The sequence below is a fragment of the Hipposideros armiger genome, unplaced genomic scaffold (genome assembly GCF_001890085.2).
Source record: "Hipposideros armiger isolate ML-2016 unplaced genomic scaffold, ASM189008v1 scaffold_21, whole genome shotgun sequence".
Taxonomy (NCBI): Eukaryota; Metazoa; Chordata; class Mammalia; order Chiroptera; family Hipposideridae; genus Hipposideros; species Hipposideros armiger.
The window spans coordinates 6,595,405-6,609,854 of record NW_017731371.1 but is presented as its reverse complement, the minus strand read 5'-3'; the positions used below and the strand labels follow the sequence as shown (position 1 = coordinate 6,609,854).

The 14,450-nt window shown below is 36.3% G+C and overlaps 1 protein-coding gene across 2 annotated transcripts in view; it reads right to left on the bottom strand.

The window, feature by feature from the left end:
* SLC27A6 (solute carrier family 27 member 6) overlaps positions 1-14,450 on the bottom strand; it is a 62,352-nt gene that overhangs the window by 11,209 nt on the left and 36,693 nt on the right. For both annotated transcript variants that reach the window (XM_019635288.1, XM_019635287.1), the window contains exons 5-6: positions 12,245-12,439; positions 2,862-2,952 (exon numbers count right to left, since the gene is read on the bottom strand). In XM_019635288.1, coding sequence (XP_019490833.1) covers positions 2,862-2,952; positions 12,245-12,439 — 286 coding nt within the window. The remainder of the gene's footprint in view (positions 1-2,861; positions 2,953-12,244; positions 12,440-14,450) is intronic.

The following is a 14,450-nucleotide window of genomic DNA, read 5'->3' as shown; positions in this document are numbered from 1 at the left end:
CAGGATGGCTGAATGGATAAGAAAATAAGACCCTTACATATGTTGCCTATAAGAGACTCACTTCAGATAGAAAGGCATACACAAACTGAAAGTACAGGGATGGAAAAAGATATTTCATGAAAATAGAAATGGAAAAAAGAAAGCTGGGGTAGGAATATTTATACCAGACAACATAGACTTTAAAACAAAGGCTATAACAAGAGGCAAAGGAGGACCCAGTAATCCCACTTCTGGGTATTTATAGGAAGAAACCCAAAACACTACTTCGAGGGACATGTGTTCCATATGTCCATTGCAGCATTGTTTCCAATAACCAAGATATGAAGGCAGCCTGGGTGTCCATCAATGGGTGAATGGATAAAGAAGAGGTACATATACAATGGACTACTACTCATCCATAAAAAAAGAAATGAAATCTTGCAACCTGAAATAACATGGATGGACCTAGAGGGTATTGTGCTAAGTGGAGTAAGATAGAAAACACAAATGTCATATGACTTCAGTTATATGTGGACTCCAAATAACAAATAAAGAAACAAACAAGGGCTGGCCGAGTGGCGCTTTGGTTAAGAGTTGGCTTGGGACACCAGCTCTTAGCAACAGGGCCCCAGTTCGGATTCCACATGAGGGCCAGTGACCCTGCGCCCTCTACAGCAGCTAAGATGGTGAACAAGAGCTCAACCTGGAGCTGGGCTGCCATGAGTCGCTGGCAATGGCATAGGCTGCAGTGGGGCTGGCTGGCAGCTGGAGTGTGGTTTTGTGAACTGCCGTGAGCCATCGTGAGCCAATGGCCAGTGATCGACTGCCTCATCTGGGAAGAGTGCAATGATAATACCAACATGGGCCAGTGAAGTGACGTCCTCCACAACTAGACTAAAGAACAAAAGGACAGCAAGTTGTCTGTTCCCGTTCCCTGATTCCCCAATAAAATCTTTAAAAAAAAAAAAAAGAAACAAAACAGTTAAACAAACTCATAGATACAGAGAACATTTTGATGGCTTCAGATGAAAGGAGACTTGGATGGGTAGAAAAGGGGGAAGGGATCAGGAAGTACAAATTAATAGCTAAAATATAGTCATGTATATTTTAAAATACAACATAAAAAATATTGTCAATAATATTGTAATATCTGTGTATAGTGCCAGGTAGGTACTAGAATAAACAGGGAAATTACATCACAAATTATATACAAGATGTGATTAAAAAATACAGTGAATGTTTAAATAAAAAAATGTATTACCATGAAAGACACATTGCCATTAATCCCCCTCAAAATACACCCCCTCGCTTAGAACACACTTATTCCATTGATCTTGTCACTTTCTGAAGCAGTTCTGGAAGTCCTCTTTCATGAGTTACTTTAGTTGCACTGTTGTGGCTGCCTCGATGTCCTGAATTGATTCAAAACGTGTACCTTTAATGGTCATTTTGACTTTGGGGAAGAGCCAGAAGTTGCACGGTGCCAGATGCAGAGAATAACATGGATGAGGACACACCGTAATGTTTTTATTTGACAGAAATTGCCATACCAGAAGCGATGCATGACACAGATCGCTGTCATGATAGAGGATGAAGTAAAGACACTCACGAAAGGGGACTTCCAGAACTGCTTCAGAAAGTGTCAAGAAGAATGGGATAAGTGTGTTTGAAGTGTGTTTTTGAGGGGGATTAATGGCAATGTGTTTTTTACTGTAATAAATCTTTTTTTATTTAAACATTACCATCTTTTTCTATCACACCTTGTAAAGTCTAACCGCTATGCTGTACACCTGAAACTAATATAATATTGTATGTCAACTGTAATTGAAAAATAAAAAATATTTAAGAAAACGAAGTTTTTTGCAGTCTCTTTAGAAATGACTTTTCTCTTGGATACTACCTATAGAATTGAGTTAAATAAACATTTGGTAAATGCCCTCAGGCTTGAACCGCAGAGATTGGGAAATCTGTTTTTTAATACATAAGGCTATGCAGATTCCAATCTTTCAGCTGCCAGTAAAAAACAAAGAAAAACAAAACAAAAAACAGGTTTGCAACCTTTATCTCCATATTTGAGGTACAGATTTAAATGGAAATTATGTTTGAAATGTATTTTAAACGTATTCTGAGGCAATAAGAATAATTTTGGCTTGATTTATTCAGACCGGATCTCTAAACAATTCTAAGTGCACATCTCTGCATTTAATTTTCTAGATTGATTTTATGCAGCAGAAAAGTTAATTGGGGCACTTGCTTTCATTAAAATTTCTAGCCAAAAATTATAAGAAAGTCTACTTTGGTAGAGGAGGCGAATGAGAGGGAGAAGAGAAGGGAGGGCATAACAAGCCCCAATGCCAGGTCCTCCAAAGGGCGTTGCATACATCATCTCATTTAAATGACAACAATAACTTCACAAAATCAATATTGTCCCCTCTATATATGAACAAAAATAGACTCAGACAGGTTGAGGGAACTTCCAAAAGTAGTAGAGATTCTAAGTGTGAAAGCTCTAATTTCAATCCAAGCCTGCCTGACTTTCCACAACACCTAGAATGTTAAATTAAGTCCATCATTTTAATGTTATATTTTGGTGATACAGGACATTGGACATATGCCTCTATCACAAACCAGAAGTGGTGGAATAAGAAAAATATGAGCCAATAGTAATCACTTTTAAATTTTAATAACTTGCCATCTGATCAACTCACCTGGGGCCCCTACCGTCTGTCTAATAATTAAGCCATTCTACCGGCATTGAAATTCCAAGTAAGTCACATTACATATTAGAAATAACCATTCTTTCTTTTCTAAAATCAGCAGTAATTTCAAAGGAAATTGAGAAACTTTGCCTGAGGTGACATCTTTAGATACAAGAATCTTACCTTTTTTCACACGACTACACCAGCCCTGTTCATTTCTAATAGGTTCATCTTTCTGAAAATCATACTTTATCAAATCGAAAGTAAAAAAAAGCTGCAAAAACAAAATCAAATGAAAACGAGATTTAGTTATTTATTTGTGAAGTGACACCTACTGGTAGTAGATTTTATGCTCAATTGAAATAAAGAATTAGAATGTGGATTTATTAAAACCCTCTGATGTAAAATTTAATACATATTTGATCATCAAAATTGACGGTATTAGTGAAGAGCACTCATGTACTGGAATTATTTTCATTTCTTTTATGTTGCACACTACCTTAACAAAACATTACTGATTTTCATCCTGACTGAGTACCGTATTTGTTGGCGTATAAGAAGACTGGGCGTATAAGACGACCCCCTAACATTTCCACTCAAAATACAGAGTTTGTTATATACTCGCCGTATAAGACTACCCCCTCTTCCGCACACCTTCCACACACCAAATAAAAGGTAAAACAATATCAGATTTGATTTGGCCCACTGAAGTGCAAACAAGCGTATTGTATTTCGCGTCACCACATAACCGTTTTGGCGATGTTGAGCCACCATGTCTGCTACATGTTTTTCGAGTTCTGGCCAGTGTGGGGTGCCTCTTCTTAATGCACACTTACCCCTTGGCATACTCTTTAATGCTTTCTCATTTGATTTCCAGTCCCGAGCCATCTTTTCTGTTACTCCATATTGTCTTGCAGCAGCACAATTATTATTTTCCTTAGCAAAGTTTATAACTTTCAGTTTAAAATTTGCATCATACTTCTTTCTTTTGGCTGGTGCCATGATAGGGATGATAGGGGTTTGACTGGTCGACATTTTCTATGCTGTCCTGTACAATGGTGCAGTATTGTGGTTGGCTGTTGGCTGTATACAAAGCCTGATTTGATTGGTCCCTGCTCCCTGTTTGCCCGCCCTGTCACTATAGCAGTCTGGTCCACCCTTGCATCAGCATCTCCCTGGGACCTCACTAGTGCGCAAGTGCGAGCTCTTCAACATTCTAACAGGCACCATGATAGCGCAAAATCGCGAATCTTCAATGCATATGTAAAGAAATATACGGTAACCCGAATTTACCACACTGGCAAAATCGCACACAGCCAACCATACACCCAGTATGGTATCGCGATTCGCGATTTTGCGCTATCATACTGGGTGTATGGTCGGCTGTGTGCGATTTTGCGAGTGTGGTAAAATCGCATAACAGCAAAATCGCATAACAGCCGAGCATACACCCAGCAGCGCTGCTGATGCCTGAACGGTATGTGGAATGAAGTGGGCGGGCATTGGGAGGCCACTATGGCACGGGGCAAGCACTATGGGCAGTCTATCTGAAGTGTACCTGGCGTATAAGACGACCCCCCACTTGGAGGCATATTTTTCAGGGCCAAAAAATCGTCTTATACGCCGGCAAATACGGTAAATGCATGCAATCACATACTCCACGAATTCTAGGGAAGAGGACCACTTTCTTGCCTTCTTCTTTTTGTAATCTTTTTGTAATCATTCAAAACATCCCTTGAAATGGAAAGTTTTAATAGAACTAAAATGTAAACTATGTGAATACAAGGATTTTGTTGTCTGTTTTTAACTTACAATCCTTTGAAAAGGGACGAGATACCAAAAAGTACTTGCCATTGGACGCTTACTTTGACCATTTCCCCAGGCCTTTTACTGGAATGTCCCTAAACTAACACTCAGTATTCCTGTACACTATGGTGGTGTGAGGTGGCACATTTGTTGCAACATCCACATCCCACCGGGAACCACGCTTATCGGACATCTCTCCTTGTCTCCAAATATTCGCAGCTGCCCTGCTCCTGCAATGTCCATATTACCATGTCACACAGATTCACAGATCCACTAAAATCTGACCCAGGGGAGAATTACAGACTGGTTCAATCTAACCCCCTCATTTTATATATAAGAAAATTGAGATTTTCCTGATGAATTAAATAAGCAATCTTAGGAAGCTGAACTAGAAAATAGTAAACTAAAATGGAGGTAATAAAATGAAGTGAGAAAAAATAATAAGGAAGGACAAATAAAAGAGAGAGAAAGAAGGACAGAGGAAGAGCGAAATGAACAAATATAGAACAAATAAGTAAGAAAAGATAAGATTACTGAGATAAATGTAATAATATTATTATCAAAGACTAAGCACAAATATCTCTGGTTTTTAATTTCAGTAAAATCAGCATGTAACTAGAATCACAATTCGTTATTTGAATTAAAATGTAAATAAGAACTAATATTAATTGAGCACTTACTGTATGCCAGACACTGTGCGAAAGTTTAAGAGCAGTATTTAATTTAATCGTCAAAACACCCTATGGGGTAGAAAATAGTAGTGTCCTATTTTAAGATGAGGTCCAATGAAAGACCAAAGCAAAATACGTTCTTATTCTAGACCAGGGGTCGGCAAACTTTTGAGACGGAAGAGCCAATCCTGTACCTCACAACAATTTAAAAATAATTCAAGAGCCATAAATATATTTTTACAGATAAGGAAAATTTAGAAATCCTTTAAACACTTTATAAATGAAACTATGATAGCTTTGTTTTTATTTTCAATTTTACTTCAGAGACATATGTACGTACCCAAAGAGCCGCATGTGGCTCGCGAGCTGCAGTTTGTTGACCCCTGTTCTAGACATATAGATTCTTTATTAAAATGCAAGCTTGCATCTTGTTGGTCTTTGTCTGTAATTGGGATAACAGGATATTGGCCACTTGCCTAATGACCGGTAGAAGAAAGATTCCAGAAATTCCGGAACTGCATTTATCATTTTGGCCAAACAAGAACAGAGTCCTATTCATCGCACCATCTTTCCTGTCCTGTTTTAACATGCTTTATATTTTGAAGAATTTGCCCAGCAACTGGTGTTATCAGCTTTAGTGTTTTTTCTTTTGCATTTATTTGGCAGCTACGTGTGTGAGTGAGAGTCACTCCACACCAAAGCACTGTTCAGTGTGCTGTTATCTGATACAGAGGACCTGATGGTCAGCAATTGGGTAATTTTATGATACAAGTGAAATTTACATATATCACAGCATCTTCTAGAAGTGGCTGGGATCAGAGTATTACGTCTCAGCCAGGGGGATTTCTGGTTTTTTTTTTCCTGCCTTCAAAAGTTCCCATGACATTACAAAAATGGCTATTATAAAAACAAATAAGAAAATAGGTGCCACACTTTCAAATACCCTAAATGTATGTCCACGTACAAGTACAGGCACATGTGTCCAGAGCACAGCTGCAGGGGCCCATCCATAACCTTCTAGGTAAATGGATCCCCTGGAATTGCACAGCACACAACAACATGGCCGGACAACTTGGCCCTTGAAGTTCCCACACACACCTGGATGCCTTTGCATATTCAGGTTTGTAAATCTAGAAGGTAGAAAGGGAACACAAAAATTATTTCCTCTATTAATACACGAGGAGACTTTGAATACAGAGGAAAGTGACTTGTCAATGTCAGAAAGTCAAGCAGTGGCAGAGCTGGGGCAAGGGCCCTTGGCACAGTGATTCCAATTCAGGGTTTTTCCCTTCAACATTATATTAATAGTACATTGTCTTGACCTATATAGTGGAGGCTCATTTACCTGGCACCATAGGTCAAGGGCAGTTTCTCTGTTTTCTTAAACAGATGACGCTAAAGAAATACAAACACACTTACACACACAAATCACAAACCTGTCTATCTACCTAGTTATTATAAATATATATTTATATATTATCATATAATATCACATATAGTTGGGTTATTTTGAATACTTATTCTTAGAATGCATTGTTATGCAACAGCATAGTTCTGAATGGTTGCAGAGTTAATTGTGGTTAAAATTCGTCATTTTATTATATAAAAAAGTCAAGCAAAACAGAAAAAGAAGAAAATTTAATATTTCCCCAAATCTCAACCAAATCTCACCATAATCAACATGGTGTAATATACTCTTAACACTGCTAAAGTGATCCCAGTGGAGCTAAAACAGGTGCACTCAATCTTCTGCTCAAAATCTTTGCTCACCTCACTATCATTACCGCAGCCTCAAACATGCCAGGTCAGGTCTATAGCCACCTCAGGGCCTTTGCACCAGTTGTTCATTCCACTTTGAACACCAGGTAGTCTCATGACTCATTCCCTTATTTCCTTCAAGTCTTTTCCTAAATGTCAATTTTGCACTGTGACTTTCCCTTGTCACCCTATCAGAAATTGCAAAATCCCTCCCAACACACACACACACACACACACACACACACATATACACACACACACACACACAGAGTCTCCTTTTCTATTTAATTTTCTTCTTTAGCACATATGAGTATGTAATATGAACTCTATTTTACTTTTTTATCTTGTTTGCTTTCTGTCTTCCTCAATAGAATATGATCTGTACATGGGCAGGAATTTATGTCTGTTTTTATTGACTGTGTTCACAGTACCAGGCACATTGAAAACTTTTAATAAACACGTATCGGAGGTGCCAAAAAATGTATACACATGACTTGTATTCACCTCTTGTTATCGGTATATATTGAGTATTACAATTTTAATACAGTTTTTTCCTCTCTGAAAGTGTATATACATTTTTTTGGCACTCAGTATAAAGGAATGCACTTGATGAATGTCATTACAAACTTGTGTTGAAATTGATGTCAAGGTAGGAAATTGATTAAAATTATTTGTGAAAAATAAAACCACACTGTTTCAATACATGCTGTCAATTTAAAATTTCTTGAATTTAACAAAAGTAAATGGAACTAAAGTTAAACTAAAGTGTTTCTTTCGCATAAGAGATATTAGTCCCCGGGGTAAAGAATTTAACCTTAACTCAGAGTTTAACCAGAGGTCTGGCTTTTGCTCTCAGCTCCTGGGACATAATCTCTAAACCCTTGCAATGTCGTGAGGGATGGGAGTGTATTTGTTTGCCTAAGGGCCTTGGGCAACCAGATAGAAAAGATGATTTAGAGCCACACCAATAATGTGACCAGTTGTAGGGCTTTGGGTCACCCAGCTTGACCTCCTGAGAGGTTGTAGATGGAGGGCAGCTACGGATGCAGCCAACTAGATTTAAATGATGGAGTCCCCCAAAGGCTCTGGACACCAAGTCTGGGTGAGGTTCCCTAGTGGGCAATACTCCATGTATGTTGTCACGCCTCGGTTACTGGAAAGTCATTCTGTCCTAACTCCACTGGAGAGAACAACTGGGAGGCTTGCATTTGGTGCTCTCCTGGATTCTGCCTATTGCTTCTTCCCCTGGCTGATTTTAATCTGTGTCCTTTAGATGTAATGAGCTGTAACTAAGAGTATAACAGCTTTCAGTGCGTTTTGAGGGTCCTTCTAGTGAATCATCAAACCTAACGGTGGTCTTCGGGGCTCCCAAACTGCAACCAAAGTCAGGAGTAAGGGTGGTTACGTGTGGACTGTTCACTAACTTTGCAGTTGGCTAAGTTTCCCAGGCCCTGAAAGATGCCTACTTTAAAGACAATAAAAAAAAGTTTATAAAAATGTGAACAGAATGAGCCTTTTAATTAAGTGACATATTTTATTTACCTTTACATTGTATCTATGGATTTACTACTATGAAAAATGAGAGAATTAGCATTTATGCTTTCTCCTCTCCTCCCATCAAACTTTCATTTTTGTTAGTGCCATAATTATCTTTATATTGTGAGGATTTATACTTCCATTCTATCTGTAAACATAACTCAGAGCCGTTCAATCTTTATTTAAACGGATTCAATGAAACCTTTTAACTGAAGATGATGCCTTCATTGCTCAGTTCTGCTTTACCTTCAGGTTACCGGAAATTCTTTCAGTGAATTTTATAAAGAAATATTGCATTTCCATAAATACATGGGTATTATGTGCTCTGATTTTTTAAACTTTTGAGAACACCTCTTTGCTGCCTTTATACATGAAGAAAACATTATATTCTTAGGTGAAAACATTACTTTCCTTTTATTTTTTTTCTGGTATTGAGTGTTTTGTTTTTGTTTTGAGAGATGCCTGAGATGTTTTCCATTTCTACCCTCCACTTTGTACATCCTTTGTTTCTTCTGCCTCAGCATCTCCTTACAGTTCTTTAATTTATGTTCAGTAGTTTCACCAGGGTATGTTTTTTTCTGATGAACATTCTGTGCCATATATATTTTTTCCCTGCAACACAATGTGCTCTTTTGCTGAAGATTCAAATCTTTATCTTAAGGAAGTTTTTTTCTATTAGGTTTCAAATAATTTTATAGCTCTTTGATTTTTTTCCTGTGGAACACCAATTAAGCAAATGTCAGACCATTGTCTATGTTTTCAAAATCTATCTTTTTAATTTATTTTATGTTATTATATGTGTATTCTTTTTATTGTTTGTGTGACTCTTTAATTCTATCCATTATGCTCCCTAACGGTATTTACAATTCTGTTGTTTATTTTTAAGTCTTTTAATATGGTGTTCATTTCTGTAATATTTTTCTTTTTCTTTTTTGAGCTGAGTATGCTTAGTTTCCAACTCCGTTGAGTTATATTTTTCTTGCACTTTCCTCTTCCTTGAGCTCGTATTTTAGAAAGAGTATTATTGCAATTTTTGAACCAATGGAAACTGTTTACTAAACATTTCCTAGCCACTTTGGAGGACTTACTATTTTGATGTGCATTCCATATTTTTTCAGCTGCCTTTTTTTAAGATTAATTTTCTCCTTTTCAAGTTTTATTTCCTCTAGGGATTTCATGTTTGTTCCTTCCCAATTATTATCCCCATGTGTTTAAAAGAAGGCAGTCCATAACTTTTACTTGGGTTTGTCTCTCAAATGCATTGTCACAAAATTTGTTTATGTTGTTTGCTTTGGAGGCATATATGGGACACATATCCCTTTAGTGTCATGTATTTAAATAGTACATATGGCACACAAGAAAGACATTTGGGTCACATGAACTCTGTGTTGCAGCCTTATCTTTTCCCTTCACATGCTAACTCTGTTTAGAGGCTGCTTCCTCTCTGGGACAATAAGTGTAAGCTTCTACTAGGTTTACATTTTTGAGAGACACCCATTTCAAATCTCCCCACATAATTATGAAACAGTTATTGGTCCAAAGTTTTTGGACTGCCTGCTATATAACAAAACAATATACCAGTAAAATGAGAAAAGGCAGACTATAATTCATATTTTTTTCCTAAAATATAACCTAAAATGAGTTGAAAATCAGAACTTTTCTAAGTAAATTGGAGACAATCATGACTTCCTATATTATTGACATTATTACAGTCTGACGGGAATTTGAGATATTAGAAAATTATAATGAAGCTAAGCATGTAATAAAAATATAAATCTTCATTGTACCCCTTTTGGATGATTACTTTGGAATGACTCAGCTTCACTAAGAAGCTTTTAATAAAAATGCCAATTCTTAATGGAATCAGTGCAATGAATTAAGAAAATTAACTGTAAGGAATGTAAACTCAGTACTATCAGTACTTACTTTCCCCAAATTACTTTTGTTCAGCATGCAGATATATTTCTGATATGGCAACAGGACCCTTAAAGCCCCAAAAAATGCACTGTAAAAACAGTCTGCACCTTCTGTAGGTTCCAAACATAAGGGCAATTTACACCAGCTTTGAATCTATTTCTTTACTTTTAAAAAATTATATTTTTTATCTCTTTGACACTAAATGTTTCTTTTTCTTTTTTAAAAATGTATGTTTTTATTATTTTCTTCCTTTTATTTTTTCGAGTTTATTTTAGTTGGTTTTTAAAATTAACTTATATAAATGGTTATTTAGCCCACTGATTTTCAGATGCTCTTATCTGAGTCCAAGAGTTTTAAAACGTAATATTTTCATTATGGTTCAGCTCAAATTACTTTCTAATTTTCTGTTGACTCATGGAAATTTAGAGATGTTTTATTTCTAAATATATAGGAGATGATTAACTTCCATTTAGAAAATTTATTTTTACCTTAATTAAACTGTTATCAGAGAATATAATCCATATTTATTCAATCCTTTGAAATTTGCTAGAATTCCCTAAGTGATCCAGTAATGTTTGTGAATTTTTCCTAAGAGCTTGAAGAGAATGGATATTCTGTAGCTTTTAGATGCAGTGTCCTATACATTCATTAAAGTAGTTTGTTTTTGTGTTATTCAAATATTCTGTATCACTGAAAGATTTTTTTGTTTTGCTAGTTCTGTGAAATACTGAAAGAGCTATACTAAAATATCCTACTATGATTCTGAATTTTATTTTCCCTTGAGGCTATATAAATTTTGCTAAATAATTTGAGACTATTTTCGTCTTTTTTTTCAATTTTATTTATTTATTTATTTATTTATTTATTTATTTATTTATTTATTTATTTATTATTGGGGAATCTGGGAAGGGGAACAGACAAGTTGCTGTCCTTTTGTTCTTCAGTCTAGTTGTGGAGGATGTTGCTTCATTGGCTCAAGTTGGCACCATCATTGTGCTCTTCCCGGACGAGGCAGATCAGTTGCTGGTTTTTGGACGGCCGCTCATGGTGGCAGCTGGCCGCTCATGCTGGCTGTTGGCTACACATGGTAGCCCATGGCTACCCACTGCAGCCGAGGCTGCAGCCTACGCTGTCGCTGGGGACTCATGGCAGCCCAGCTCCAGGTTGAGCTGTTGTTCAGCATCTTAGCTGTAGAGGGCAGTGTCACTGGCCCTCATATGTGGGATCCGAACCGGGCCTTCTGGCATCCCAAGCCAGCTCTTAACCAATGAGCCACTCGGCTGGCCCTTTTTTTTCAATTTTATTCTTTAAAAAAATGTTGTTGAATACAAATTCTATCTTGACAATTATTTCTTTCAAGCCAGTTGAAGATATCTGTCCACTATCTTTGATCTTCCATGGCTGCTACTGAGAAATCAGCTGTAAATCTTTATTCCTAGGAAGGTGTTTTTTTTGGCTGCTTTTAAGATTTTAGTGGTATCTTGATACAGTTTTTAAAGAAACCATATATTAGAAGCTTATACATAATTTTTGAGTGATACAAAAATGAAAGGTAAGTAGAAATAGTGGATAGAAAATACTGAAGGACAATGGAGTCAAATTAATATATACCAAGACCTATGCTTGCTGTTTATACTTATTAAATTAAAAACAAACAGAATAACTAGGTATCATTATCTCCATACAATAGAGGGAAGACATGGGAGATGGCTGAAGATTTCATAACCTATAGCAGCATAGTTTATATAGAGGCTACTACCTTTTTATAGAAGTTTTCAACTTAAATTTAAAAAGGTGATACACTTTACAAGCATAAAGCTAGAAGAGAGGTTAGCAGACTTCAAAATATTTCTTTTGTAAAGAAAATATTGTACTTACTTTATAAAACAAATTTGTTCTCCCGACTGCTCCAATTTTCCCAGTGTGATTCATAAAACAAATGTTTCCTTCGGTAGCTCCATAAAGCTCACACATCTTAATATTTCCAAATCTGTCTAAAAATTCTCTCCATACATCACTCCGTATACCATTTCCAATGGCCAAACGCACCTGGTGATCCTTTTCTCCTTCTTTCTGTAAGAACAAAAGATTTTACTTGTAATTTATTAATCCTAATTTCCAATTCTTCCTTTTGTTACTATTACTTAAATGAGAAATATCCAGAAGTAAGTTACATATGTGCAATAATGGAAGGGAAGTTAAAAAAAATCATATAAGTCTCTGCTGCAGAATTGTGTCCAATAGCTCATGAAACTAACACTGGCCAAGAGTAAAATACCATATTTTGCCATTTATAATGCACTCCTGTGTATAATGCTCACCCACAGTTTTGGCCCAAACTTTCAGGGGAAAAAAATCTTTCTTTTAATTTTTTAATTCAAATTTTTATTTGTTTATATTTAGGTACTTGTTTTTTTCTATTATAAAGGAATTTTAGTATTTATTTTTTAACATTATGGTACAAAAAATTTTATGTAACAAATAATTACAAAACATAAGAACAAATACAAGGTACAAGAAATTTTGGGCCGGCCAAGTGGCGCGTTGGTTAAGAGTTGGCTTGGGACACCAGCTCTGAGCAGCAGGGCCCCGGTTCGGATCCCACATAAGAGGGCCAGTGACGCTGCGCCCTCTACAGCTAAGATGGTGAACAACAGCTCGACCTGGAGCTGGGCTGCCTTGAGTCACCGGTGATGGTGTAGGCTGCAGTGGAGCTGCAGTGGGCTCCCGTAAGCTACTGTGAGTGGCCGGCAGCCAGCATGAGCTGCCAGGAGCCACTGTGAGCGGCCGTCCAGTGGCCGGCGACCGATCTGCCTCACCTGGGAAGAGCGCAATGATAATACCAACATGGGCCAGTGAAGCAACATCCTCCACAACTAGACTGAGGAACAAAAGGTCAGCAACTTGTCTGATCCCCTTCCCCGATTACCCAATAAAATCTTAAAAAAAAAAAAGGAAATTTTATGTACCAGTAACAATTTACAATATTTATGCATCATAAAAGGCCAAGAACTCTTCATCGTTGCAAGTTCAACAAAACTGATTATCATATTCCAGGGTATTATTTTGCATATGGATATCATTATTGATTTCTAGAGTTACACTTTTAACTCATAAGTATAAATAAAAGTTTTAAAAACATTTATATAGATACGGAATTAGTACTACCCATGTATAATGCACATCCTTATTTTTCCCTCACAAATTTGGGCAAAAAGTGTGCATTATATGAGGCAAAATACAGTAGCTTTTATTTCCCTCTATCTGGAAAAAGTTATCCCTAAACCCCAGAATTTTGAAGTCTTATTTTGTTAGAGATGATGTAAGGAAGAAAGCATATTTCAGCAAAAAAAACATTACTTTACAAAAAATTATAAAATATACTTGAGTTTATACTGTCAGCTCTATCATTTATCTTTCACATAACTTTGAAAAAGTGGTTGAATACCATTCTGATTCTTAGTTTATTCATCTGTAAAAACTCATAATAATTCCTATCTCACTTATATACTGCAGTATACCGTTAATTACAGTGCTTAGCTTATAGTAAACAATAAATTGAAGTCACCTAATCACTGTAATATCTGGCTTGCAAATATTATGACAACTACTTGTAACTATTAGTTTTGAATGTGCAATATTCTTGTATTTTTACTTCTATTGACTTGTTGGAAATGTCATGACACATTTTTGCAATGAAAAACATAGAAAAAATACATCATGACTTTTCCAACAATCCAATAGTTCATACTTTGAAATTAAAAGAAAAATAGAACTATATTTTATTCTATATTCAATAAACACTATGTTAATTAACATTGAATTGTACACTGATCAAAACTATAACCTTATCCCTGTTAGAATGACTATTATCAAAAAACAAGAAATAACAAGCGTTGGAGACAATATGGAGAAAAGGGAAGCCATAGGCACTATTGGTGGGGATGTAAGTTGGTGCAACCACTATGGAAAACAGTATGGAGATTCCTTAGAAAATTAAAAATAGAACTACCAAAGCAATTCCACTTCTGGGTATTTATCCAAAAAATAAAAAACACTAATTTGAAAAGATATTTGCTACCCT